This window comes from Ovis aries, chromosome 18 (genome assembly GCF_016772045.2).
Source record: "Ovis aries strain OAR_USU_Benz2616 breed Rambouillet chromosome 18, ARS-UI_Ramb_v3.0, whole genome shotgun sequence".
NCBI lineage: Eukaryota > Metazoa > Chordata > Mammalia > Artiodactyla > Bovidae > Ovis > Ovis aries.
The window spans coordinates 53,085,727-53,113,283 of record NC_056071.1 but is presented as its reverse complement, the minus strand read 5'-3'; the positions used below and the strand labels follow the sequence as shown (position 1 = coordinate 53,113,283).

The 27,557-nt window shown below is 53.3% G+C and overlaps 1 protein-coding gene and 1 long non-coding RNA gene across 7 annotated transcripts; one reads left to right on the top strand and one right to left on the bottom strand.

The window, feature by feature from the left end:
* Window positions 1-964: 964 nt before the first annotated feature.
* On the bottom strand, window positions 965-21,456 carry MAP1A (microtubule associated protein 1A). 6 transcript variants are annotated; one of them, XM_027957306.3, is made up of 7 exons: window positions 21,157-21,456; window positions 20,106-20,207; window positions 11,989-12,071; window positions 11,582-11,722; window positions 3,066-11,355; window positions 2,708-2,928; window positions 965-2,520 (listed from the first exon to the last, which is right to left on the bottom strand). In XM_027957306.3, exons 1-7 carry the CDS (start codon window positions 21,392-21,394, stop codon window positions 2,365-2,367), a joined length of 9,231 nt encoding a protein of 3,076 aa, XP_027813107.2. In that variant the 5' UTR covers window positions 21,395-21,456; the 3' UTR covers window positions 965-2,364. The 6 variants fall into 6 exon arrangements, with proteins under 6 accessions (XP_027813107.2, XP_042091285.2, XP_027813109.2 ...); XM_042235351.2 differs by having other exon boundaries at window positions 2,708-2,925; window positions 21,157-21,300; XM_027957308.2 differs by lacking the exons at window positions 20,106-20,207; window positions 21,157-21,456 and adding an exon at window positions 14,965-15,044.
* Window positions 18,360-27,557, top strand: LOC121817113 (uncharacterized). The gene is made up of 6 exons (XR_006056876.2): window positions 18,360-19,243; window positions 19,456-19,707; window positions 20,198-20,292; window positions 20,629-20,791; window positions 21,906-22,020; window positions 23,685-27,557. It is a non-coding gene; the product is annotated as an uncharacterized LOC121817113 (long non-coding RNA).

The following is a 27,557-nucleotide window of genomic DNA, read 5'->3' as shown; positions in this document are numbered from 1 at the left end:
GAGGTTCTCTCTGTGAAGTGCCAAAGGTACAATGCCTTCTTGCCAGATTGTTGGAATCATTCTCATTTTAACTCTGATGCTTGGGAGTGTCAGGAGGAGTTGATACATAGGGGTTATGCTCTTTCTTTATCCCCTTGACGTCTTTACACTGGGAGAGCCGGGAACACTAGGAAGACTGGGATATCCCCCTCCCCATGTAGTCACACTTATAATGTGGCCTCTCCTGACATACCCAGGATTATAAAGGGTTTCACTGCAGGGGAAAATCCAACAGTTTACTTGCTGGAAATCCTGAAAGCTGTTTATAATCTCAATAGGCTCTGGATCTCATAGAGCCCCCTCAACTCCTTGCCTCTTTGATGTTCTCCTGTGCAAGGTTCTGGGGCTTCCCGGGTGGCTCAGAGGGTGAAGCATCCGCCTGCAAATGTGGGAGACCTGGGTTCAATCCCTGGGTCAGGAAGATCCCCTGGAGAAGGAAATGGCAACCCCCTCCAGTATTCTTGCCTGGAGAATCCCACGGATGGAGAAGCCTGGAAGGCTACAGTCCACAGAGTCGGATTCAGACACGACTGAGCGACTTCACCTTGTGCAAGGTGTCTGATGCTGATTTTTCGGCCCTAAGCTCTTGACCCCATGGTACGCAGTTCCCCTTCTTCAGAGACACTGCCCCCACCCCCTCCGGCTTCTCTCCCCTCCCCCAAACCAAACATGTGTCCCTACGCTCAGTTCCTATTCCCCATCCTTGGGCACTCTCACCGGTTTTTAGAAGTTATGCTGGCTCCCCGTAACTTTTTTGCCCTCCACTCACCCTGTATTCTTAGGCCTGCCTGGGTCTTGGAACTGCCTCCAGTCATCAAAGGCACTGAGGTAAATGACAACACTGGTAGAAGCAGAGAGGCAGAAGCCAGGGCCTAGCAACTGAGCAATGTGTAGTCAGAAAAAGCCTAAGCCTCACTGGAGCATCTGTAATGAACTGGATTTATTGTTAGAGTTGGAGGCGGCTCCGTTACAGCAGCTGGGAACTAGAGCAGGGAAGAGTGGGGAGGAGCAGAGCACAGCAGCACGGGAGTGGGAGCTGGAAGAACACAGGCGGGCTAGATCTGGTTTCCACACAGTCATTTGGCAGAGTCCTGACAAGAGCGTCTGGATTTCTCAGTCCCGCAGCAGTCTGGCAGAGCTCTTATTGGCTTGCTTGGGGTGAGGTCCTCTCCCGGGGTGGTATTTTCAGCCTGTTTTCATCTCCCTCAGTCAGAGTTCAGCCTTAGCTCAGCTTCCTCTCCCTCTTGCCTTCCTCCCTCACCTTATCCCCAAGTCCTCTGGCATGGCCTCGCCTCCCAGATCCTCTGTCCCAGGGTGTGGAGCTGGAAAGGCAGCCAGCGTCCCCATTTCAGCTGCAGGATGGCAGAATGGAATGTTGGGGGAGTCACACATTGCTGGGGTGTCAAGTGTTGGGATGTCAGGCAGTGGCTTTTAACCCATTACACACCAGGCCACAGCAGGTGACCACATGCAGATAAGCCAAGCAAGTATGAGAAGGGATCAAGAGAGTTGGAATGGGTGGATGAAAATCTCCAAAGGTCAGGGAGCTTGGAAAGATTCCGTAAGTGATGCCGGGCTCTCCTTGCTCCTTTGTGCTGCCCAGCAGGCCTGGTCTGGGCATGGCTCTGGGATGTGAATGGTATGAAGCAGGGGCTGGGAGGATAAGCTCCTTTCTTCTCCTCACCTATCTGTTGGTCAAAAAAGAGCTTCAGGTTTTGGATTGAGACATTCAGACACGGAGGCAAGCAGTGGGACAGTGTAGCAGTGGTGTACCCCCAGATCCCTGCCAGAACCCAAACTCTGACGGGGAAGGGAATGGGAGATGGACCGAAGGGCGCAGCTCTGAACACCTCACTGACAGTATCCTGCCCCCAGGTCACATAAATTACTACTGGAAGTCCTTCTGTGGGATGCTAAATTATATAGATGAAGAGGTCCCTGGGGCTGGGGATATGACCTCCCTCCATGAGGGAGGAGGCTGCTCGCTGAGGCCCATCCTCACTCTCCACTCCATCACCAGCATTGGGCAGTGCTAAGAGAGGGTGTCACTCCAGGGTCCTCAAGCATCAGATGACCTTGTGTCCTAATTTTGCATTCTTTCCCTATCCTAATCCTGGTTACCTTTGGTTTGGAGACTCCTTTCAGACGTGGATGAGGGGGAAGGATGACCCCTCCTGTTAAGCCCAGCCTAAGTTCCCACGAGACATCCTGTCCACCCCACCCCCTCCCCCAACTCCCATGTCCCTCAACCCCAAAGGACTCAGCAGTAGCCATTGTCTAAGGGAGCTGGGGGAGCGGATCCTCAGGGAAGGGAGAGTGGCTCTTTCAGAACTCAATCTTGCAGGCAGGGAAGGACTCGTCCTGCATGACCACGGTGCTGCTGCTGGCCAGGACTAGAACGTTCAGCTGCTGCTGCTGCTCATGGGTCTGCTGGTACCACTCACGCGTCACCTCTGTGTCATGAGTAGGGATCAGAGTCACCTGGGTAGGAGACAAGACAGCCTGAGGTGAGAATGCGGAGGGAAGGGAAGTTGGGGGATGGGCACCTGATGGTTCAGGAAGGACCAGAGCAAAGGCTCCATCCTCCTTTCATGAACAGAGACTGTGTTCACTGTTGCTCTGAGCAAACTCTGACCAGACCTCCTCCCTGGTGTTCCTTGCCACTCACCTGAAGATTCTCCCCCCACTGGGCCTTGCCCTCCAGCAGGGCATCCAGCACAGCCCTGCTCGGCTCGCCATTGGCAGGGTCATTCCCACTGACCACATAGTAGGATGCACGCACTCGTCGGAAGAAGTCAAGGTCAGCAGTCTTGCCGCTGCAGTGATTCGGGATGTAAGCGAGATCCACATAGACAGGGGCACCAGAGCCGCCCTTGGAACCCAAGGCTGCTATAGAGACAACACAGGACTCATTGTAGAGGGAGAGGAGAATTCTTGTGGCAACCGTCTTCCTTCCTCCCACTGGAGCCCCTAACCAGCCCACACCCAGACCCAAACCAGTCTCCCACTCTCCACGTTATACTTACTTGGTCCTGCCTTGAGTCCATTGACTAAGCCTTTGGACATGGGGCTGTGTCCATCCTTTTCCTCTGCTGGGGTGACCTGGCTTGCAGTGCTGCGTGGTCGGGGTGGGACCCGGGAGGTTCGATCTGCAGTCCCTTTACCAGGGGTGGGTGAGCGTTTTCCCCGAAGATCCAGACGGCGGGCAGGAGACGCTGGCTTAGCCCTACCCGGGGCCCTGCGGCCAACTCTCCCCTGTGCCTTTTCCTTCTCCCGTAGCCTCTCTACCCTTCCAGACTCTGAGCTGAGCCCCTCAGGGTCAGCCATGCACACGTCAGGACGGGGAGGGGCTGGCCGAGGGTCTGGCTGGGGGAGCGGGGGCGGGTCATGGCCGGGCCTGGGATGGTGAGTCCCACTGACCCCACCAGCTTTGTCCACAGGCAGGAAGTCCCCATCTTCATCTGAGTCAAGGGCTGCCTCAGCTGTGATGGATGGACACTCCTCAGTTTCTGGAGGAACGTCAGAATCTGACTGTGAGGAGCCTGAGTCACTGGCTGATGTTGGGGGTGTCTCATCTGCCACGGGGCATGGGCCCCCTGTGGCCCCTGGGGCTCCTGCCCGGCGCCGCCCCCCTCTCCCTATTAGCCGAGCCTCCTCAGTTGAGGGGTCACTGTCATCCGTGGACCGAGGGAGAGGAGGGTTCAGAAAGGAGGGGGAGAGCTCCCCGCGGTGGGGCCGGGGTTCAGTGGCACATCCCTGGGGCCCAGCCTCCGTCTCGGGGGAGCCGCTTCTAGGCTGGTCTCCAGGGGCCGCTTCAGGGCACGGCGGCTGCTCAGGGGAGAGCAGTGTGTCAGGCCGGGGGCTCCTCTCGGCTCCCTCAGGCCAGGCCCCACGCTCCCAGGCAGGGCAGGCCTCAGCCTCGGCTGGGGCAGGGCCCGGGGGCTTGGGGCTGGTTTCAGTTGGACCATTGGTGGCACCATCTCGGGAGGGACCCTGGGAGGGGCTCGGCTTCTTGGCAGCCGCTCCTGAGCACTCCAGGCGACAGGGCAGGGTGCCGTCATCCATGTCCCCGGGCAGGCTCGGAGCCGGAGCTGGGGCCAAGTCCAGGGACGCTGGAGGTGCTGGGCTCAGAGAAGCAAGGTCCCAGAGGCCGTGGGCAGTGGCTTCCATTCCTGGGACCAGCTCTATGGACCCTGGTTCTGCAGCTCCCAGACCCGGAGGGAAGCCCTCAGCCACACTTGAAATCACAGGGGTGGTGGCCTCTGAGGAGGAGCCTTCAGACAGCACAGGAGAGGCGGGCCTCGGCAGACTGGAGAGGAGAGGGGCGCCGGGAGATCCAGGTGATGGGAGCTGGGGCAGCGACGAGTCCAGGCTGGGGGCCTTGGTCACTTCAAGGTACTCATCATGCCGGGCTCTGGCGGGGGGCCCTGGAGCCAGAGCCAAAGCCCGGTCCCCAGAGAAGGCAAGTGACCCACAGGGTGCTGAGCGGGGTTCTGCTGGGGAGGGCAGCTGTGGAGGCGCCGGCTGCAGTGAGGAGAAGCCAAAGGCTGATGCAGGGAAGTCCAGGCTGGGTCGGGCAGGACCCAGGTGTGAGTCTGAGGAAGGGCTGGTACGTGCCTCGCTTTCGGGCCACAAGGCAGAGGGGCCAGCGGGCGTGGGGTACGGGGGACTTGGGGACTGGGCCTCTTTTTCAGGTTGCTCCCGAGCCCCCTTCTCCAGCTCTGAGTCACTGGGGCTGTCATCCCAGGGACTGCGTCCTGGTTCCTTGGGGGAGGGGGTTCTCCGATCTGGACTGCAGCTCAGGATGTGACCATTCAGTGGCGGGCTTGGGCCTTGGCTCTGGGGGATAGGAGCACGGGGAGGTACTGCAGGTGGGGTGAGGCTGGGGTCCATGCCTAGCCCTGGCTCAGGCTCCTGCCTGGGGGGCACAGCGGGTCCTGCCAGAGCTGCATAGCTGAAGGCCGGAGTGTCGAATTGGAGGCGATGGGGTGAGACAGGAGATGAAAGCTCCTTCTCTGCAGGTGTGTCTCGGCCAGCAGCTTCCTCCTTGGTTGAGATGTGGGGGGGCCAGTCCCCAGCAGCTCCAAGCGGAGGCTCTCTAGTGGGGCAGGCAGGACCCAGCCCTGTGAGCATCATCTGCTCGTAGATGTCTGCGTACTGGAAGCTCCGCTCATCCGGATAGGGAGTGGGCTCTCTCTGCTCTGGCTCGGTCTGCTCGGGCTCCTCAGAGGCATGGCTTTCACTGGCCTTGGGGACCTGTGAGCTCTGGGGGCTGTGGTCAGGAACCCCCACTTCTTCTTCCCTTTCCTCTTCGGCCTTGCGGTAGTCCTTCCCTAGTGGGGAGTATGGCCCGCCTTCCAGCTCAGCTGCCCCCTCCTGCACTGCAGCCACCACACCATCATCCTCAGCTGTGTCCCAGGAGAAGGGTGCACGAGTGTGTGGCTCTGGGGCAGGCGTCGGGGGAGCGGGAGCTGGGGAGAGGGGTGCAGGGGGCAGGGGTCTGTCCTTGGGCACCCATGGTGGGATGTCAGCCAGCCAGGAGCGGGTAGTGGGTTCGTCCCTCATGGGTGGCAGGAGCTTAGGATCTGGGATGGGGCTCTCTTGCTCCGGGGCCGGCAGAACCCTCTGTGCAGCCATCTCAGGCGGGGAGGCCGGAGGAGAGATGATCTCAAAGGGGGAGCGGGTTAGCTTGTCCTCTTCCTCTGGTGGCAGCCCAACTGGTGACTCCGCAAGCCAGCGCTCCACCTCCAGCCCCTTCTGTGGTGCGGGCTCCTGAAAGCCCTTGAAGTCCGAGGCCCAGGGACTCTGGGGTGTGTGCTCCAAGGGGGGCACTTCGTGCTCATCGTCCGGTCCCTCATCGAGGAAGGTGCTCTCCCGCTCTTCTGTGTACCGTGGCCGGGCCCCCGGGCCCCCCAGCTCATGAGGGAACCAGACCTTCCGCTCGCAGCTCAGCTCCTGCCAGTACGTGTCCTCCTCCAGGACCACATCCTCTCTGCCCCTCCAGTACGTGTCTTCCTGCTCAGATGTGTCCTCCCACGTCCGGGCAGGCTCTTTCTGTTCTCCAGCCAGTTCTCTGCTGCTTGGAGGTGTTTCTCGCCACTCCTGGACCACATCCTGCTCCTTCTGGTACTTCTCCTGCTCCTTCTGGTACTTCTCCTGCTCCCAGGCCTTGTCCTCCTGCACTGGGCTCTCTTCCAGCCCCAGAGTTTTCCTCTTCTCCAGCACAGCTTCTTTCTGTTCCACAGCCTTGACTTTTTCTGGAGATTTTTCCCCTAGGATCTTCTCCTTCGGTGCCATGATTTTATCCTCCTGCACAGGGCTCTCCTGCTCCTGAGTTTTGTCCTTCTCTTCCAGAAATTTATCTTTTTGTTCAGTGGCCTTAATCGTTTGTTCAAGTGCTTCAGCCTTCTGTTCGAGAGCCCAGTATTTTTGAGCTAAGGCCTGGTCCTTCTGTTCTGGGGCCTGGTCCTTCTGGGCCTTGTCCTTCTCTTCTGGGGCCTTGTCCTGTTCAGAGGCTTCATCTTTCTGTTCTAAGGCCTTCCCCTTCAGTTCAGGGACCGTGTCTTCTGGAACAGTGTCTTTATGTTCCAAGTCTCTGATTTTTTGTTCTAAGATTTTATCTTTCTCTTCTGGGACCTTGTCCTCCTGTTCTAGGGCCTTGTCTTTTGCTTCTAAGCCTCTGTCTTTAGGTTCTAAGTCTTTGTCTTTTCCTTCCGGGGCCTGGGCCTTCTGATCCGGGGCTGTGTCCCTATGTTCTAAGCCTCTGTCTTTAGGTTCTAAGTCTTTGTCTTTTCCTTCCGGGGCCTGGGCCTTCTGATCCGGGGCTGTGTCCTTGTGTTCTAAGCCTCTGTCTTTAGGTTCTAAGTCTTTATCTTTTCCTTCCGGGGCTTGGGCCTTCTGATCCAGGACTGTGTCCCTGTGTTCTGAGTCTCTGCCTTTTTGTTCCACAGCCTGATCCTGTGGCTCCCAAGCCTTGTCCTTCTCCTCCAGAACCTCATCTTTCCAACAGATGGCTGTGTCCCTCTGCTCCGTGACAGTGTCCCTCTGTTCCAGGGTTTGGCCCTGCTGCTGAAGGGCTTCATCCGTGGGCTCGGGTCCCTTCTCCTGCTCTGGGGGTCTGTCTTTCAACTTTGGAACTTTGCCTTCCCACTCCATGACAATATCCTCCACGGCAGGGCTTGGCAAGGACTCAGGGCTCTTGGTGAGGGAGCTATCAGGTGTGAGAATGTGTTCACCCAAGCTTGTGATCACTCCAGGTGAGCGCCTCCCATCGCCTAGCAGCGCAGTGGGAGAGAAGGAACTGGCGGGTAATTTTCCATCAGGGCTCTCATCTGTGATGTCTGCCCGTGCGGAGTATCCACTGGTCCCATCTGTGGGAGGTGATGCTGTGGCTGCCTGGGCTTCTGGAATAGACACAGGGGCTAGGTGGAGAGCGGTGTCCTCAGCCTGTATCAGGGGCCCCTTTTCTTCCTTTCCAAGGCTTAGTTCCCCAAACTGGAGGGTGCCAAGGCTTTCTGGAGACAGCTGCTTGGAAGAGATGTCCAGTGAGGTCTCCTTGCTGGGACTCTCCTCTGAGAAAGACAGTGACCGGGTGTCTTCTGGCGATCCCTGAGGCCACAGGTCTGTGTGGAGGCGCTGCTCCATCAGGCCACAGGGAGACCTCGGGGTGGCGTCTTGCTTTTTGGCAGCATCTGGGGAGACCACGCTGAGGACAGAGAGGGACTCTGCCTCTTCAGGGGAGAGGCCTCGGTCAGGAATTCGGAGCACCTCCTCTTTCTGAGGTTCCCCAAGTTCTTGGAGTGAGGTTCTCAAGTCTTTGGGTAGGGCTTCTGTTTCTTGAACTGGGCCTGCGGGCTCTCCCACCTCCACAGTCTCAAGGACGATGGCTTTGTCCTGTTCTGGCAGCAGCTGGATGGTGCGGCCGGCCTGTCCCCCAGCTATGCTGATGGGTACCTCCTGGGCCTGGGGGCTCCTGGGAGAAGGCACCTTCTCTTCCTCCTCCAGTGCGCCCTTGTCAGGCCCTGGCTTGGCGGTCTCTTCTGCAGCAACTTCCTTGCCCACACCTGGGATACTCTTGGTATCTCCCCAGGAGTCTGCTTCCTGAAAGTCTTGGGGCTCAGACTTTTCCTCCACTGGGGACTGATGAAAGGGCGTGTGGGTGGCACTGGGTGGGCCAGATGGTGGCGGAGAGGCCATCTTCACTGTGCTGTCATCTGGGCTGAGGCAGCGCTCCTCCGCCTCTCCAAGGGCTGGTTCCCCTGGGTGGAGGACGTGCCCGGGGGCGGCAAACATCGGGGGTCCATACTGACCATGCAGTTTCTCTGACATCTGTACATTGGCGGTCTCCTCTTTCTCTTCCTCCTCCAGGGCCCTCTCTCCAGATAAGCCTCTCCCTACCATCTCTCCTCTCTTCTCTGACTCCCCAGTCACAGAGAAGTCCTCATAGGGTGGTGACTTGAAGCCTTTGTCTTCTTCCAGTGAGGAGGTGGGTGAGATGGTGCCGGCCGATGGCACGTAGTCCAGGCCCTGAGTGGCTTCAGTGCGGGATGAGGGGATGCTCGTGACCGTGTCAAGCAGCAGGGAGCTCTTGCCCGTCTCCTCTGTCTGTGGGGCCGTGAGTGAAGCCACGGACTGGTCCTCGGCCACGGACGTGGCAAAGGAAGAGAGCTTGTCACACTCAGTGATCGAGGTGGCCGAGGACACGTGCTCCTCTTCTGCCAGAGGGGCGGCCACCATGTTGGGGGGGTAGGTGAGTTCCGTCTCTGGTGCTCCGTAGGCCTTGCTGGCGGTGGCGGGAACAGCGGTGTCAGCAGGCTGGCTGGCCTCAAAGGGGCCGGGACCTTCAGGCCCAGGGAGGTCATAGGTTCCTGTCGGAAACCTAGGTGGGGCCGCGCGCTCCTCAGGCTCGTCATGGATCTCTTCATCCGAGATGGTCTGCTCGGTCTCGGAGTAGCCAGGGATCGTCTCGTCCTGGATGTAAGACACGTGCTCAGTGGCTCCTGCTGGGGTGGCCAGGCTGCTTAGGAATGACGAGGTCTCCTTCTCCGGGGCCTTGCCTTGGAGTCCCGGTTCCCGGCCGCCGAGAGCCTCTTTGCCCCTTGGCGTCACCTTCAAGGCTTCTTGCATGTGCTTTTGGTAAAAACCCTCTGCCTTTGTCTCCTCTTCTTCCTCCTCATCGGAAGGGGGCAGCTCCTCCATCTCCTCTAACTCGGCCTTCTCTATCACATCTTCCTTTACCTCAGGTTCACTTTCCTCTCGGGCTTCTGTTCTGTCAGGGAGCCCCTCGGCTTCCTTTGGCTTCTTTTCCTCCCAGGTATCTTTCTCTTCCTCTGTTTCTGCCCCAGAGTCTGGGCCTCTGTCCTTGCTGCCTCGTTCCTCAGGGACGTCTGGGACAACCTCTTTCTCCTCCATCACAGGCACTTCTGCTTCTAGCCCGGGGACAGAGGGTGGTGCCACCTGAGCCACTGTGCTCGGGAGTCCCTCCTCAGCAGTGTCCGGGGGGAGCGGTTTCTCGCCTAGTCTTGCGTCCCTTTGTTCAGTCAGCAACTCCCTCTCCTCACGTTTCAACTCCTCAAAGTCCTGTGTAAGGTCTTCTGGTGAAGACAAGGCCAGCTCCCTTGCTGGGAGGGGTGCGGCCCCCTTCTGGGCCGGGGGTGTGCGGGGCTCGGAGGACAGCTCCTTCTCCCCACGGGTAGCCCGGCTCTTGTCCACTTTGACTCTGCCGGGGGCCTTGGCTTTGTAGAGGGTCTTCCGCACCTCAGGGGTAAAGGGCTTCAGGTCTGGCTTGGAAATCTTTTTGACCTCAGGTTTGGTGTCTTTCTTCTTCTCCTCCTTCTTGGCATCCTTCTTTTCCTCCTTCCTTCCTTCATCCTTCTTGAGCTCCTTCCTCTCCTTCTTGATCTCTTTTTTCTCTTTGTCTTTTTTCTCTTCCAGCTTTGATATCTTTTCTTTCAGGTGCTTCTTCCCCACTTTGTCTTTGATCAGCTTTCGCTTCTCTGCCTTCAGTGCCTCGCTCGACTCTGTCTTCACCCTCTCGGGCTTGGCGGGCTTCTCTGGGGGCTTCTCAGACGACTCTTTTGCTTTCTTTTCGGTCTTGGCTAACTCTTTGGCCAGTTCTGAGCGAGCCTCCTTGGCTCCCTCTTCGGCCACCTCCTCCCGTTTGGCCAGCTTGCCCACGGGTGTCTTGGTCGTGGCCTTGAGGCTCTCTCTGCTGTCAGCTCGCTGTTTGATTTTGCTGGGTTTGAGGTTGGCAGGCACAGCCCCAGTGGCCAGGTCCTTCTGTGTGGCCACAGGGTAGCGCAGGAAGTCCAGGTGTCGAAGCTTTTCCAGGCCCTCCAAGATCTTGTTCTGGGGGGCATTCCCTGGGAAAAGGACGCGCACGATCTTCTCAGTGGGGTTGGCTGGCAACCAGACCACCAGAGCGGTGATGGAGGTCAGGTAGGGCACCGAGATCTCAGCCTCCTTCCCATTAGCCAGCACGATGCCCGTCTTGGCTTTACTGTTGCCCGCCCACTTTTGCATGAGGAACTGCATCTCCTTGCTGTCCTTGACAGGGTTGAGGACGTACATGTCCAGGCGGCCCACACCCATCTTGTGGAAGAGGGTGAGAGGTTCTATGGTGTTGCTGACCACGCGGTACAGGGGCTCAGCCTGGATGCCCAGGCGGTTTAAGTGCTGCAGAGTGAGGCAGGCCTCCTCAATGCTGCGCTTGGCCTTGCGCGAGGCATCCGGCAGCCGCAGCTTATCGGGCACATTGAAGAAGACAACCCCCAGCTCTGGGGAGATGAGGTTCTTCACCCAGTCGCTGTAGCTGCTGGAGCCCTGGGATTGCTCCTCTTCCAGTTCTGCCACTTTGCGCTGCAGAAGCCCATTGATGCCTGGCAGGTTGTCGGCCCCGATGTGGGTGAGCAGCACCGAGTCGATGCGGTCCAGATGCCGCACTAGCTTCCAGAAGCAGGACTTGCGGTCAGAGCCACCGTCCACCAGGATGTTGAAACCATTAACGGCAAAGAGGGCCGAGTCCCCGCGGCCACCAGGGAAGATGTAGCAGCAAGGCTTGGAGAGCTTGAGGAAGCCGCCTGAGGTGGGGGGCTCCAGCAGGTCGAAGGGGGACGGCACATCCACAGTCTCAGAGACGTACTCGGAAAATTCAGCCACGCCATCCATGGTGGGCAGCGTGGGCTCAGGGTTTAGCCGGAGGTGCAGGGTCTCTTGGGAACTGGATAGTCCCAGGTGGCTCCAGTCGCCCTCCCCTAAGCAGGACACGGTGAGGAAAGCCTGGATCCCAGGGTCTCTGTTGCTGAGTAGTTGGGCAATCTGGAGGAATGGGAGACAAAAGGCCTGATCAGGTCACTGGGGTCGTCTCAACCCGACTCAGATTTAACCTGCTAGTCTCCATCTCTCTCTGAGGTGATCTCCTACCATTCTGCCAGCATCCCCGGTGGTCAAGGGCCATAGGATTTTCCCTTCCTTGGATCCCTCCCCACAGCTCTAGGCACACTCCATGTTCTATTCCTCCTAGACACTGGGACATAGGACTCACCTCTGGGTTGTGAAGGACCTGGGCAAAATTTTGATAGGAATAGGTGCCACTCTGTAGGATGAGGTCTCCCCCAGGCTCTAAACTCTGCCCACTCAAGATCAGCAGTTTGTGAGCTGATGGGCTGCTGAGGAGGTGGTGAACCTACAGCAGAAACAGAGGATTGGTCACGATGGAGGAAGCCCAGGAAAGGGCACTGAAGGTTCCAGGTCCCCCTCAGCACGGCAAGGACACGCTCCCCACTGGGAGCCCCACAGCACCTCCAGGTGGGGCTGGAATTGTGAGGCAGCTTAGATGGCAGAGAGAGCGTGGTTCAAAGCCAAGCCTGGGGATTCTTGGCACTGGCTGGGGTGGGTTATGGCACTTTCAGCAGGCCCTTGAGGCCAGTGCGGCTCAGGCCCTGGCCTTACCTCAGAGCTGATGCTGTCGGCACTGGGGTTTACGAGGATGACAGTCTCTAGGATCTCACTCTGGTGGCAGAGGGTCCTCTGGCCTGAGGGAGAGATGTAGGAATTTGTATTGAGGGAAGTGGGTAGAGACTAAAGTGGAGAGGCATTGTGTAGGGCAGGAGAGGAAAAACTGCACTATCAGAAAATGAGGCTGGGGGAAAGAGTAGCCTGGCTCTCCTTGATCCTGCCACTTTGGGACCTGCTGAGTAAGGTCTGGGGACTGGCTCCGGGCTGCAGTCCTTCCCTTCCAGGGTTTCCTCCTTCCGCACTGGCTGTCTGCTCCCTCCCCTCATCTAACACCCCCTCTGCCTGGAACTCCCGCCTCAGGCTGCCCTGCTGACAAGAACCTTTTGTCCCTCTCTGTCGCTCTGGAGCACTAAGCTCCTGGTGCTGCCTGGGGATGGGGGGCTCAGCTGGAGGAGGGGCTTCTGCGACATTGATCCTCACTCAGCTTTCTGCTCACTAGCTTGCCTCTGCCCAGGGCTTTCTTGCCAGAGTGCCTGGAAATAAGGAGACGGCAGTGGGTACGGACTCATCCTCTTTTCAAACTCCCATCCGAGGCCCAACATCCCATTCCAAAGGCCTCAGAGCAGTCTGAGCTATCTAAACCCTAGGGAGTTACAATGCAGAGGAGAAACAGGACCTCTTAATCTGTTTTCTGGTTCCTCAGAGGCCAAGCCTGCACTCACAAACACAGTCATCCTGTTCCCACCACTAAAGGTTTCCATCTCCCACCTCAGCTCCACGTCCCCAAGGCTCCTGGTTCACTCCCCACAACCTGACCTCTCCGAGAGAACAACAGTTTCTCCTCTCACTCCTGTGCCTCTCCTATGGGCCTTCTGTCATAGGGAGGGGAGTCTGGGGTGCACAAACAAGAAACAGTTAAGATAGGAGAGGTTCAGCGCGTTCCCCAGGCTACGGGGGTGGGGTGGGGGACAGAATACACACCAAGCAATGCAGGAAAGAAAGAGCTAGGTTAGAGAGGAGATCCCGAAGAAGGGTGCTGCCAGCCCTGGCTCCTCTCACCCTCACCGACTGAATAGGTGGTCGGTGTGGAAGTGGGCTGTCTGGAGGACACTGGTGGGAGGACTCATAACCTGTCCCCCAGACCCTCTTCTGTGACCCAGCGCTCTCTCCTCTCTCTGGGGCTCAGACAAGAGGACCCCGGGGCCAGGGCCTTTGTTAAGCGGAAGAGCGATGGTGCCAGGATCTGGCAGATCTGGCAGCTGCAGGGAAATAAACTACCGATGGTGCCGGAAGACCAAGGCCCACGCAGGGTGGGCGGGGCCCATGCGGAGTTCAAGGGTTCTCTTCTGTTAACTTGCGAACTGAGGGACGCTTTGAGGTCAGTTCAGAGGATGAGAACCACCTCGGAGTCAGCAGGGGGCAGGGCTTGGGCAGGTGAGGGATGAGGGACTTCAAGGATTCAGGGAGCAGCCAGCCCAAGGCGGGCTCTAAGTAGTTTAGATTTGGAAGGGCAGCTCCACTATCTCCTGCAACCCCAGCACAAACGCCCAAGGTCAACACACTTGAGCTAGGAGGATCAGAAAAGGAAACATCTGTGATACAGTCCAATTTGCTTTCTCTCCACTGCCTCTGTTCCCCCCCAGTCTGCCATCGCCCCCAACCCCGGCCCCCTAGACTGGTTTGTAACCACCAATTCCGGTCTTGGCGTAAGACCCTATGGCTCACCCTGGGCGCTCTGGCTGTGACTGGCCACTACTCCATGGTTTGTATCCCGCGCCCCTCCTTTTCGGGGCCGGGAGGAAGCCCTCTGCCTCTCTTCAGCTCCCCTCGCAATCCCACTGAAGGCCACGGACTTGTTTTGCCGCTTTCTTCGGAGAGGACTGCTTTGAGTCAGAGGCACATCCCCAGGCCAGGGATGGGGTTAGTGGGGGCGGGGGTGGCTGCGGGTGCGGAGCCGGGAGGGCAGGTGTCTCCGCAGTGAGGCGGGCGGGAGGGGGCCGGGCAGCTGCAGTGTGCCGCAGTGTGTGAGTGTGCGCGCTGAGCTCCGGCTCCGGCTCCGCCCCCGCCCCCACCCCAGCATGACAAGTCATTTTCTTGGCTGCCTCTGCATGGGGGGTGGGGAGGGAAAAGGGGGGGACGCCGAGAGGAGAAGAAACCGGCTCCTCTGTTCGGAGCCCCCATCTTGGGAAGAGAAGCGGAGATGGGGGTGGGGCCGTGACTGGGAGCCGGCTGGGTTGACAGCCCTGGGAATGCGGGGCAGCTGCTGGGGAGCAAGCGCTCCCCGTCTCCGAGACGGCCTCTCCATCCCCGGAGGCAGCCAGAAAGAGGGGGCTTCGAGTCCAAGTTTCAAGCTCGAAGGTTGCCGGGAATGGGTGTGGGGAGCACACCGCACACCGGCTGGTCTGTGAAGAGGCGCGTGCCAAGTCTTAACGACCCCTTCCTCCCTTCTTTTCCAAAGTGTCCCCCACCTTCCCTTACTTGGCAAAAACTCGCGGTCCCATTCACCCCCCTGCATCGGAGCAGCTGAGCAATCCAGCAGCTGACACACAGAGACTCTCCCATTCGGTGCATTCCCACAACATCCGCCTTTCCCTCTAATTCTTCTGTCTCTACCAAAGACACAGCCCGTCTCTAACTCCGTCTGAGCCCCAGGCCGCTGGGCAGAGCTGGTGACACCACCCTCTGCGGCTGCTCCTGGGCGGCTGCACCCAGCTCAGCCCAGCTCAGCCCAGCTCGCGCGGTGGCCTGTTACAGTGCTGGCCCCACTGGCCTCCGCCTGGTTCTGGGTCCAGGCTGGCCCCACAGTCAGTTCATCTTCTTGGCTCCCCACCCTGCCCACCCCCGCCAGGCTAGTTCCAGACACAGCAGATTATGTTATCAACTCCCTTTCCTATTACCCGCATCCCACCTCCTCATCACAGCATCCCCCACGGCCGCATGCCAAGTCCTTTGGCCCGGTTAGGTTCTTACCCGGGATGTTGGGGGGAGACCCTCATGGAGGCTGCTGCTCCGGCCTCAGCCGGCAGCTTCAGAGAAGAGTCTGCGGCACTGGGGTGGGAGTTGGGTGGGGGGGAGGGGGGCGCTTGATGGTGAGGGCGGCGCCAGGGCGGGGAAGAGGGGCTGGTCCATGACGAGGCTCTAGAGACTTAACTGTTTCTTTGCCTTCACAGTGTCAGCGCTCTAGTGCTTCTGCTTGGCTGGGGGCTGAGGAGTCGTCTAGCAGCTCAAAGAGTCAGGGTGGTCTCCAGTGGCCTACGGGGCGGGGGTCCTTCTCCCCCACCGCTGCTTAGTTAAGATACATTCTTTTAGTGTTAGCTAAAGACCCAAACTCTGTGCTACACATTGCCGGGGATATAGGAGGTTGGGCCCTCCCCTTTCTCTCAGGAACCATCTGCTGCCTCTCCCCTCAGACTGGGGGAATGACCTTCAGTCCCTGGAGGAGCAGGAGACAAAAAGGCTGGGGGTCTAAAAGCTTAGGGTAGGAGTGAAGGGACTACTTGAGAAGGCTAGGGATGACAGAAAGGAGGCAGTTGCGCTGAGCTCTGCTGTCTTCCGAGCCACAGCTGTAGACATTCGGGGAGGGAATGTGGCAGAAAGAAGTCATTTTAGGTTGGGGGGTAGTTTGAAATTCTGGAGTGGACACACAGTCCCTAGTCCATCTCTAGCCCGTCTGGGGTGGGGCACAGGGGCCCTAAGACTGCCTACAATTCTGTGCCAATGCAGCACAGCACAGCAACCACACAGGCACTGATACTTGGAATTCTTGTTCTTTGAGTATGAAGAGGCATTTTCTGAAGTTTCAGGGCACATTCTACCTTTCAGTGAAATAGTTAAAGGGATGAAGGAAGATCAGCAGGGCCCCAGGCCTATAAGAGTTTCTTTCTATAGACCAATTATTAAATGTCACATAAAGTACACTTTGGACTAAAAAGATCTTATAATGACTTTGTAGGGTGTTGGGTCCCTGTTCTTGTCTCTGTACTTTGCTATGTCTCTCTGATGTCTTCATTTTATAGGGTCTTAATCCTTTTAACATTGGTCCTGTTTCCCTTAGCCTCTTCTGTCTCAGATTTGGTGACACGCTCTAGGACTCAAAGAGAGGACCCAGGGAGCTCTAGCACTGAGTTCCAACCGGTGATGCTCAAGTTCCTACAGGGTCCTTCCCTGCCCTGTTCCCTCCCATCAACCCTCCCCAGTCCTGGGCAATTCCTCCTGCTTCCTCCCAGTGACATCCACTCACTCTTCCCTAGCACCGGCTCCACCCTTGCCCCTGGCTGCCAAGAGCTGCTTTTGAAGGTCAGAGAAGCCAAAATAGTCTCTGCTCTCAGTATCCCCATCCCCCGTAAACTGGAGAGGAGAGGAGGAGCTGAGTCACCAGTGGGGGGGGGGGGGGACTAAAGAGGGGGAGGAATCTTTGCTCAGATCCGGGGATGCAAAGCAGTAACATGGCAACGGCCCCATTTGGATAGAGGAGGCCATCTGCAGAGACGTACAACACAAACCAGGCTGAGTTCCGAGCATCACAAAGGGGAGACACTTCCTTTCTGCAACTTCATAGTTCTTATTTTCTCCCACCTCGAACCTTCTCTCTCCTCCCTGCTTTCTAGAGCTCTCTGGAGTGTGCTAAGAGGGAAACTTGAGTAGACATGTGGTTTGAGAACAAAATAACATTTCCCAGACCATTGCAGAGCCCACCCTTATTCTCAGCTATCACCCCCAAGAGCCACACCCTGGGCAAGGTTCCAACTCACAGCGGAGTTTTCCTTCAGCCCTCACCATCTGAACAGCCTACCCACCACAACCACACCTCCATCCGCTGTGTTCCTTGGCTCTGCTGCAATGCAATGGTGAGATGCCGAGGAAGAGAGGCCCGAGCTCAGACACAAAGTGAGATCAGAAGTCCTGGATCTGAGATCTGACTCTGCCATTTTACTAATCATGTTTTTAAACAAGCCACTTAAGGTTTCTGAAAGATGACTTCCTGAATTCCAAAATGAGTATAATATTAGTACCACCCTCCAATAGCGCCACAAGGAGTAAATGACATAAAAGATGAAAAAGTGCTTCATTCCTAGAACCTTAAACCCGTAATGCACAAATGCCACTGGAAGTCTGTCTCCCTCTTGTGGAAGATTTATGAGAGGTCACCTAGGTGATCAGGAACTCCTAAACCAGAATATCTCAACTCTAGATTAATTTAGCTCCAAGGTAAAGCCATGACTCAAAGTGCCTGTCAGAAGGGACTTCACGTACTCTTCATGTCCCTCCTTTCCCATTTCTGACATCGGTGCGAACCCCAGTTCTAGGGGCCAATGAGCTGCTGTATCAGTTCAGAATAGGCTTCATGTTTGCAGAAGGAACAGAACTAACATTTCCTGAGCACATCAGTGGTGATGCAGCATCAGAAAGAAGGCTTCCAAACTGGCCCTTGAGCCTGTGTCTGTTTTAGTCCCAGAATATCAATCATGAATTATAAATTACGAAACACTCTTCCTTCCTATATGTGCTCAATAGTAGAAGCAGTATCACAGTTCTGAGCTTAAATAACTCCCACTGTTCTAATTGTTTTGGGGTTTGTTTTAAAATGCTTGGAAACTCCAGAGTTTTTTTTTTTTTTTTTTTTGCAGGAGTTAGAAAGGAAGCTTCCAAGTCACCATTGGAGACCAAAGTGGTACAAAATTTACCTTGGAAAGCCTTTACCACATTTGACCACTAGAAGGAGCTGGGCCACTGACTCTCCATCAAAGGGTCCCCTTCCTTTCCGTGTGTGTGTGTGTGTATGTGTGTGTGAGACTCTCCATCAAAGGATCTCCTTCCTTTCTGTGTGTGTGTGTGTGTGTGACTCTCCATCAAAGGGTCCCCTTCCTTTCTGTGTGTGTGTGTGTGTGTGTGTGTATGTGTGTGTGAGACTCTCCATCAAAGGATCTCCTTCCTTTCTGTGTGTGTGTGTGTGACTCTCCATCAAAGGGTCCCCTTCCTTTCTGTGTGTGTGTGTGTGTGTGTGTGTGTGTAAAGGGTGGTGGAAGGAATGACTGTACTCTCCCTATGTGTGTGTGTATGTGGTTTGTGTGTGTGTGTAAAGGGTGGTAGCAGGAATGATTGTACTCTATCATCACAAGATACATTTTTGTCCCCCCTTTTCAGCATTTTGACCTAGGGCTCGAGGAGAGTTGAGAGAGATGGTGGCCCAGCCTGTGGGGTGGGCAGAACAGATAAAATCGTAAGCTACTAGCATATGCCATGGAGCTCATCCCAGCAGCCTGGTTCCCTTGGCCTCCCCACTAATGGAAGCTGAAGGGAGGGGCAGTGTCTGCAGCTGCTCTGGGCTGACTGTTGTTTGTGGGGACAGCTGAAAGAGGAGCCAGCAGGGGTGGGGCTGTGGCTGTCTTGAGCCATGTAGGTTTTTCCAGGAAATTATCCACTATTCTCCAGGGACAGAGACAGGCCACCATGAAAAATGTCCAAACCTAAAAAAATTCAGAAGTAAGCCCTGATATTGGGTATAATTGTCCTAAGCTCCTTGAGGGCACCATGCTAAAACTCTGTTATTGAAAAGATCTGGTAGGTGTTTGTATGTCAGTCTGAGAGGTCCCTGAGAGTAACTATGCATCTCCCTGTAAGTATTTTCCCAAGCATCCCCCAATCTTCATCTGAAGAATGGCTAAGTTTTTTGGTTCAAGTTCTCTTCATTCTTACATCATTCCAGAAAGCATCCTTCTCTCACATCCATGTCCAAAAAGACAAGGTTTGAAAATTCAGCGTGAATTAATAACAATCAGCAGATACTTCCCAAACTTCAATTGAGTCATTAATTTCATCTGCTGTCATCCCTTTCTCCAGCCTTGCACCAAAGCTCCTAGGATTAATAAAGTGGTAAAACTGTCGATTTTCACATTGTTAGAGCTAATGGAGGAAGCCATGGCGTAAGTATACTAAACAGAAGGAAGTCTCAAAACAGCGACTGGTTAGCTTCATAGGAAGCCAGTCACATCAAGAAGATGCCAGCCTCTAGAAGGAGCTGGGCCACAGCATTTTCAAAATGCTGCACATAGTTCTAAGATAATATAGCATTAGTCACATTAAACTTGTCTTCTCTCTCCAGGAGCAGCTCTAGAGGGACAGGTGATCAGGGCAATGACCAACGATGTGGCAGTTAGCAGGAGGAGCAGAACAAGAAGGGGAAGTGACTGTCTAATATAATGGATAATTGAGAATCATCTGCATAAGATACGAATTCAGTCATTTGATGGTAAGGACTGTTGAACTGGGTGGATTTATATTCCATAGAGACACTGGTGTATGAATTGGTTTGCCGACATTTACCAATAACATGACCAGATGCCCAAGCATTTTTATAATGCGATGTAGAGCTTTCTGTAAGTCTTCCCATAGGTACTGTCATGGAATAATAGCTTCTAAAATGTTACTTTTCTCAAATTCCTGACCATTTCTCCCACACAGCAGAATGGGAAACTGCATCCTGCAAACTTTGATCTCAGAGCCAAATCTCAAAGTATGGCTAGCTCTTGCAGCAGTGAACCCAGGAAACGCTGCTTCCACTTTGCATTTGATGGTGCTCATCAGCCTTTGGGTCAAGGTTTCTGCTCTGTTCTGAACATCTGCTGACTGAGCCAAAGGAGGAACCAGAAACCCTAGAGGCTGGAGGATAGGCTGTGCAGCCTGAGGGAAAGTGCTAAGCAAGGATCTGGAAAGGTGAGTGGGGGAGTTCAAGGGTCCCTGTAAAGGGAAGCAAGGAGCCCAGGGTATACAGAAAGGGGAACACAAAAAAGAGAGTGAACTTTTACATAGGAGATGATTAATCACTCAAGAGGTACCTCATTCCCTTAGTGCACGTTGGCTGTCCTTAAACCACCCCTTATCAGGCAGAAATTACATTCTCCAGGCTTCCTCCACCATCATACCATTTGTCTGTGAAGTGACCTGGGTATGTGGAGATCGCTATAGAGCTCTACAGCATTCCCCTCAGGAACCCCTCCCTTCTCCCCAACCCAAACTTCCCACAAGGTCAGTTCTGCCAGAGAGACTGGACCTCTGCTCTTCTGTGACCATCCCTCACCCACAGCACCGAGACAAATGACACTAGTCCTAACCTTTGACCTCTGATGAGAAGTGAGCTAGATGCCGGGTAATGAAGAGTCTCAATTGTTGGTTCAAGTCAATGGATGATAAATCAATGTTCCAGGAGAGAATGCCTGTGAGAGAAAAAGAAACAAAGAGAGACCCAGATAAGGTCAGAGGGACTGGACTTCGGGGAGCATTTCCAAGCTCACAGAAGGGGTAAGGAGAGGGAGGGGATAAGGATGGTTGTCATGATCAGCCTCACTAATGTATTTAAGAAAGGTGGCCAGTCCTATGTCTAGCTCCCGTCCTGTACCATTCTTGACTTTGCTTGAGCTAGGGGAAGGAGGGCAGTTTAGGCTAAATTTGGTCATTGGTGAATTTGTATGTAGGAATTTTCTTACAGAGTTGCCCAGTTGTGATAGAAGTGACACCCAAGGGCCCATTTCCAGATACTAGGGGCTGCCTTCCCAATACAGCGAAGTAGGATCCTGGACTTTCCTCCTGTGGCCCCCTCCTTGCCTCCACTCCTCCGTGGCTTGCTTCCACCCGCAGGTGGCTCCGCAGCATTGCGCCACAGGCAGTGGAGGGCTGAAGAGCTTGTGGCCACTAAGGTCACTCTTTCAGATTGGCCGCTAGCACTGGGATATTTGAGATCTGTCTGCAGCATTCAGAAAGCACACTGTGCCTGTTCAGGAGACCTAAAGAAGAAACTAAGGTAGGGACATGGACTCTGCATGGGATGGTGAGGACTTTCAGGACCTCTGGCCCAAGACACTGCGGGAGAGAGGGGTATAACCGAGGGCATCCCCACCCAGGCAGTGCCAGCTCCCCCACCCCTACCCCCACCCCTGCCTCAGGGAGATTGCGGAACGCCGTGGGGCGTGAGGCGAGGATGGGGTTGTGAGATGCAGTTTGGGAGGATACGAACGCGTGACATAGAAGATGCAGGTGACAGGGGCTGATGATTCAGATTAACAGGGCGCGCAGATCTCAGGAAATGCACACTAGGGATAGAGGATGCAGACGGCAGGGAAGCACGGGATGGAGGATGTCCCGGGCGCAGCCAGGACAGCAGCTCACCTTGTTCAAGGTGGGCCCGAACGGCCCTCAGCTGACTCTCTGTAGCGATATCTCCGATCACGATGAGCAAAGAGTGCTTCCGCAGGTCCCAGCGTGCCGCCGCCACCACGGCTCCGGCCTCGCGCAGCGGCTCCGCGGGGTTCTGAGCCGGCGGAGAGCCGGGGCTGCGGAGCCCTAGCCCGGGATTTGTCTCCATGGCAACGCCGCGAGGCCGCCCGGGCCCAGCCTCGGTCTCCATGGAAACTCCGTTGGCGCGCTAGGCCAGCCGCGTCCGCTGCGGGGAGAGTGCGCGCGGTTCTTAAAGGCCGGCAGCAGAAGTCGTTCATTGGCTGCTGCCTGTCAGGGGGCGGAGCACTGGCGCCGCAGGGGCGGGGCTGCGGCCGCGACGCTCCGGCTCTGCGGTGTCGCTGGGCGTGGGGGGCGGGTACCGAGGTGGGGGGATTGGCTTTCCCCCTCCGTCATCACTCGTTTTCCAGAGGGAGCAGATAGTCGGACTAGAGTAGGGGTGGGGGCTCTGCGGGCCGGGTGGAGGGGCGAGTCTTTTGCCTCCGCGCCAGAAGAAGCTTCTAGGTAGTCTGTTTTCCGAGTAAGTGCTGTCTGGCAGTTCCGCAGCCTCGACAGTACTGAGGGGAGCCATCTTGTCCCTCTCTGCTTGAGTTTGGTGTATCCTTCAGTCGGTGTGTCTGTATTATCGTTGTTTGGAGGTGGTTTTTTTTCTTTTTTTTTTCCCTCCTGTCACTGCCTGCCAGGGTCCTAGATTCCGTCCTCGGTTTTTCTGTCCTCATTGCCCCAGGCCCTGGGTGTGCTCTGGAAGGCTGTGCAGTATCAGGACGGACAGAATGACCTTCCGGCCCTGAGTCCCTGGTGAGTTGTTATTCCGAAGATAGTGGTTGGCTTGTCTCCATCTCTACTGAGTGCAATGAGCTCAGACTGCAGCAAAGGGGATTTGAGTAAAACCCAGAAAAGTCCTTCCCAACTACTTGTGACACAGTGAATTGGGTAACCTTGGGAGACAATGGTATTAGTTCTCCCAGGGAATTCTCAAAACTGAAGGGACAGTGTTTGAACAAGGGAAGAGATTGGCCCTTCCAAAAAAAAAAAAAGAGCCAAAACCAGAGGATGTGAAAGAGGACTAAGGAGGCTGGCACTGTTTTATGATTGCCTGGAACATCCTTGTGAAAATGGTGTGGTGCTAAAAGCCTAATCCACACCCCCTCCCTCCTTTCCTCAGCCTGTCCCCACCACCTACTCTGCACTCCTGTATCTTCTTTTACCCAGGATACTGAGTCATTCTGTATGTGTATCACACAGAGCAGAGCTTGCCTTCCGCCCTAGGACTCCAGCAGTACTTTTGTGGGTTCCCTGTGCCATACACTTTCCGGATGGTACAGGAAAGAAAGGAGCACAGTGCTTGATTCAGCACGGCTGTGAGCCACCTTCTGATTCACCTCCTCTTTGGAGGCCTTGATGAGGGTTGGACAGTGTCTGCATTTTAAGTACCTCACAGTAGCCCTGGTTCTTATCATGAAGCATTTGTTACTAGCAAAACATCCATTCTGCAATTTGGATATGGCCCTATCTGAAACTAACATAGTGTTATATGTCAGTTACACCTCAAATTAAAAAAAAACAAACAACAAACCATGGACAGGGCCCTGAAAATCCTTTGTGTAACAGAAATAGTACCAGTGGAATATAAAATGGTGGGGATGCCTCACCCTATTTGACACATGAGACAGTGCTCTTCTCTACCCACCCGCCCCCCATTTGCAGATCTCAGTCTGGCAAAGAGCACAAATGGATGTGCAAGCCTCCCCGTTTCTGCAATCAGAAAAGAGTGCCACGTGGAGGCAGAGCCAGAATAGGTTGTAGAGAGAGGAAGGGGACAGTTACCATAGCAACTGTAAAGATGGGCCTTTAACTAGCACAGGGCCTCAGTATAACGGTCATCTGCAGTTAAGCACAGGCTCTGCTTTCATCAGTTTTGACAAAGAGATTAGACAATAGATCTGAATTCTGTAAGGAAGGACCGCACACTGATCAGATGGTAGGGGCAGCAATTCAGGCCTGTGATGTCAGACCCTGCTAGAATTGGCTTTTTTTATTAATTAGAGCTGCAAATACAGACTGGTAAAGGAAAGTGAAACTGTTAGTCGCTCAGTTGTGTCCTGACCCCATAGACTATAGCCTGCCAGGCTCCTCTGACCATAGGATTTTCCAGGCAAGAATACTGGAGTGGGTTGCCATGCCCTTCTCCAGGGGATCTTTCCGACCCAGGGATTGAACTTGAGTCTCCTTCATTGTAGGTGGATTCTTTACTGTCTGAACCACCAGGGAAGTCCCTAAATACGGACTGTGATGGGACTAAAAATAGCCTGGAATGTTAGTATCTGTGCGCCAGAATTTTGCAACTGCAGACAGAAAACAGATTGCATATATGTACAAGGCATAGAAAGCTGGATAAAAATTTTAAAGAAATACATTTATATATGAGTTGCAAAGTATTTAAAACCCTATTTTGTGTTTAGGAATAGTTTGCTGTGGCAGGAGCATTCAAAGACCCATCCAACTGAGAACCTAAGATATACGTGATTGTGAAGCATGTTCAGTAGTGTGTGATGGTGATAGAGCCTGCTGTAATGTTTCATTTAACTGTTTACCCCTCAAACTGACCAGGTATGATCTTTTGGAAATTGTGCTCTTCTATAGTTTCTTCCACATTCTTGTCCTATAGCATTGGCAAATATAGTGGTTACAATCTGCTTTCCAAACTATTTTGTGATGAAGGACCCTTGAATTGTGAAAGGGGTCTCTAAGGATCTATCACTGAAAAAGGAAGTTAGCGTAGATTTCAAAGGAAGACACTATTACAGGCTCTTTGCTTGGGTATGTATGGGAGTGGGCTCGAGGCAAAAGATATTACAGATCGTAAATGGTTTGAAAGGTAATTGTAGCCTTGGCTAAGTTTAAGCCACTTAAGGATTCTCAGCACCCAGACCTTTGTCAGTTCATAATGTATAGTGATAAATATGCAACAGGTAAATTATACAGATACTTAACAAAGTAGGAGGGGCATTTCTATGTTTTTTTTTGAAATAATGTCATTTTGTTATTTATATTATTAAAGTTATCCTCATGAGAAAATGACAAATGTATTGGAATGAACTACTTTCATCTAGAATTGTGTATGTGTGAGAGAGGAAGGCGCCATCGTCCTTTGAATACTTAGGGTCTCCATAGGACTTAGGCTAGCTCTGATAATTCGTAAAGAAAATGTACTGGCTCCTCCCCGCTAGTCCAATGAATGTCAGTTTTATGGGGATCTCAGCTCATTTGGCAGAATTCCAGCTGGCTGTGCTGGATTGCATAGTCTTATCAACCAAGATATACAAAAGGAGCTGAATGCAGCTCACATTCCTACCCTGTACTCAGTTGTGCCTATTAAAGCATTCTTTACAAAGAGAGAGGTGTGTTGAATTACAGGATTGCTGTGTCAGAAGCTTATCCTTGGCTTTTGGGGAGAATACTAGGATCATAATACAAACCAGCAACCATAAGGTCACCTCTTTGCATGGTTTATCTGCAAAGGCATGGTTTATCTGCATGGTTTATCTGAGTGAAATAACCTCTAATGAGGCACTGAATAAAAATAATCTCTAAAAAGTTTGAGATGGGGAAGAAGTCTGCATTTATTACTACTCTATCTTCCACACAGAAGAAGCCCACAATAAACATTTTTTGCATAATTGTCCTAATTATTATTTATTCACTAAGTAATGGGAGGATCAGGGCACTGGGTTTCCCCTCCCTGTGCAGAGCATTGAAACGGACAATAAAGAAACTTTTTCTTCCTTCGCTATCCACACACTTCTCTTAAAGTCATTTCCAAGAGTAAAAAAGAAACATTTATGGATATCATTTTCTCTTTTCTGTTTGATTAGTGTCTGAAATGAAAGTCAGTGTTTGGCTGTGGTCTCTGATAACCATCTTTTCCTTTAGTCTAAACGAAGTTGCTCTTACTATAAGAATCTCTAAGGATTTTCATGTGATGATGAAGAGGATGGTGGTAAAGAGGCACAAAATGTATTACTTAGTTTTGAGGCCATGCCTATGTGTGAATTAAATTTTGCATCATTTTTTTCAAGATTTCATATCATAGAGTCACTTTCCTTCAAGGAGTATTTACTTGGGTTGCAGAAATATTGTTACCTTTACAACATTCAGTTCAGTACAGTTCAGTTGCTCAGTTGTGTCCGACTCTGCGACCCCATAGACTGCAGCACACCAGGCCTCCGTGTCCATCACCAACTCCCAGAGTTTACTCAGAACTCATGTCCATTGAGTCGGTCATGCCATCCAACCATCTCATCCTCTGTCGTCCCCTTCTTTTCCCACCTTCAGTCTTTCCCAGCATCGGGGTCTTTTCAAATGAGTCAGTTCTTCACATCAGATGGCCAAAGTATTGGAGTTTCAGCTTCAGCATCATTCCTTCCGATGAATGTTCAGGACTGATTTCCTTTAGGATGGACTGCTTGGATCTCCTTGCTGTCCAAGGGACTCTCAAGAGTCTTCTCCAACACCATAGTTCAAAAGCATCAATTCTTCAGTGCTCAGCTTTCTTTATAGTTCAACTCATATCCATACATGACTACTAGAGAAACTGTAGCTTTGACTAGATGGACCTTTGTTGGCAAAGTAATGTCTCTGCTTTTTAATATGCTGCCTAGATTGGTCACTTTCACTAGATTGGTCATAAATTTTCTTCGAAGGAGCAAGTGTCTTAATTTCATGGCTGCAGTCACCATGTGCAGTGATTTTGGAGCCCCCCAAAATAAAGTCTTTCACTGTTTGCACTGTTTCCCCATCTATTTGCCATGAAGTGATGGGACCAGATGCCATGATCTTAGTTTTCTGGATGTTGAGTTTTAAGCCAACTTTTTCACTCTCCTCTTCCACTTTCATCAAGAGGTTCTTTAGTTCTTCTCTTTCTGCCATGAGGGTGGTATCATCTGCATATCTGAGGTTATTGATATTTCTCCTGGCAATCTTCATGCCAGCTTGTGCTTCACCGAGCCCAGCTTTTCTCATGATGTACTTTGCATATAAATTAACTCAGAAATCGTTTGTCTTCTCATCAGTTCTCTTTCCTTTTGATTTTGGTTGTACTGGGTCTTTGTTGTTGCACTTGGGCTTTCTCTAGTTGGTGTGAACAGGGGCTACTCTTCATTGCAGTGGGTGGGCTTCTCACTGCGGTGGCTTCAGTAGTTGTGGCTCACGGCCTCTAGGCCTGTGAGCTCAGTAGTTGTGCAACACAGGCTTAGTTGCCCTGTGGCATGTGGTATCTTCCCAGACCAGGGATTTAACCCATGTCCTTTGCACTGGCAGGCAGATTCTTAACCTATAGGCCATCAGGGAATTCCTTATCACTTCTTGATCCTTTATCATATGTCTTCACTTCCTTTTCTAACAATACTTCCTCCAAAATACCTTGCATTAACCCCTTCATTTAGTCAGTCTGAACCACTTGCCTTTCCCTCAGTCATTCTTACACTTTCTGTTCAGGTTGTCTCTTTCCCCCTCAGAATGCCCAGAATTCATTTTTAAGTCATTCATTCAGTGATGTGTATTAAGCACATACTGTGTGCCAGCAAATGAAACAGAGGTCCTTGCTCTTGCGGAGCTTATGTTCTAGTGGGGAGGAACAGATAATAAATAATAATGTGGAAAATTCTGAAAGAGATGGGAATACCAGACCACCTAACCTGCCTCTTGAGAAATCTGTGCTCAGGTCAGGAAGCAACAGTTAGAACTGGACATGGAACAACAGACTGGTTCCAAATAGGAAAAGGGGTATGTTGAGGCTGTATATTGTCACCCTGCTTGTTTAACTTATATGCAGAGTACATCATGAGAAATGCTGATCTGGAAGAAGCACAAGCTGGAATCAAGATTGCTGGGAGAAATATCAATAACCTCGGATATGCAAATGACACCACCCTTATGGCAGAAAGTGAAGAGGAACTAAAAGCCTCTTGATGAAAGTGAAAGTGGAGAGTGAAAAAGTTGGCTTAAAGCTCAACTGAAGGGTTAATAGGGTAGCAGAGATGTGCCTGCAAACAGGCCTCTCTGCTAGGGCTGGACGTCCTTGCAAACGAGGCGTTCTGCCAAAGAGTCTGGACACAGCCTTGAGTTTAATGGTCCCTTGCAAACGAGGGAGCATTCCCTTCTTGTGATGAAGGAATGGAGGGCTTTGTATAGACTCTGCAGTAGACTAGGATTTTACTCCCCTTTGCTATATGATAACATGTATGCACCTGCGCTGTGCTGAAAAGGCTTATTCATGCAGTCTGGAATTCTGCCTAGGGGGCTTTTATAATAAATGGCAATTAGTTTTTTGCCCA

Bases quoted from the DNA above. Each gene is read 5' to 3' on its own strand.
- MAP1A (XM_027957306.3), bottom strand. From the start codon at position 21,394: ATGGAGACCGAGGCTGGGCCCGGGCGGCCTCGCGGCGTTGCCATGGAG. The intron at 20,208-21,156 runs GTGAGCTGCTGT...TTTCTCTCACAG, and splicing joins TCGGGCCCACCTTGAACAAG to GCATTCTCTCCTGGAACATT. The intron at 2,521-2,707 runs GTGAGTGGCAAG...TCTCCTACCCAG, and splicing joins AGTGGGGGGAGAATCTTCAG to GTGACTCTGATCCCTACTCA.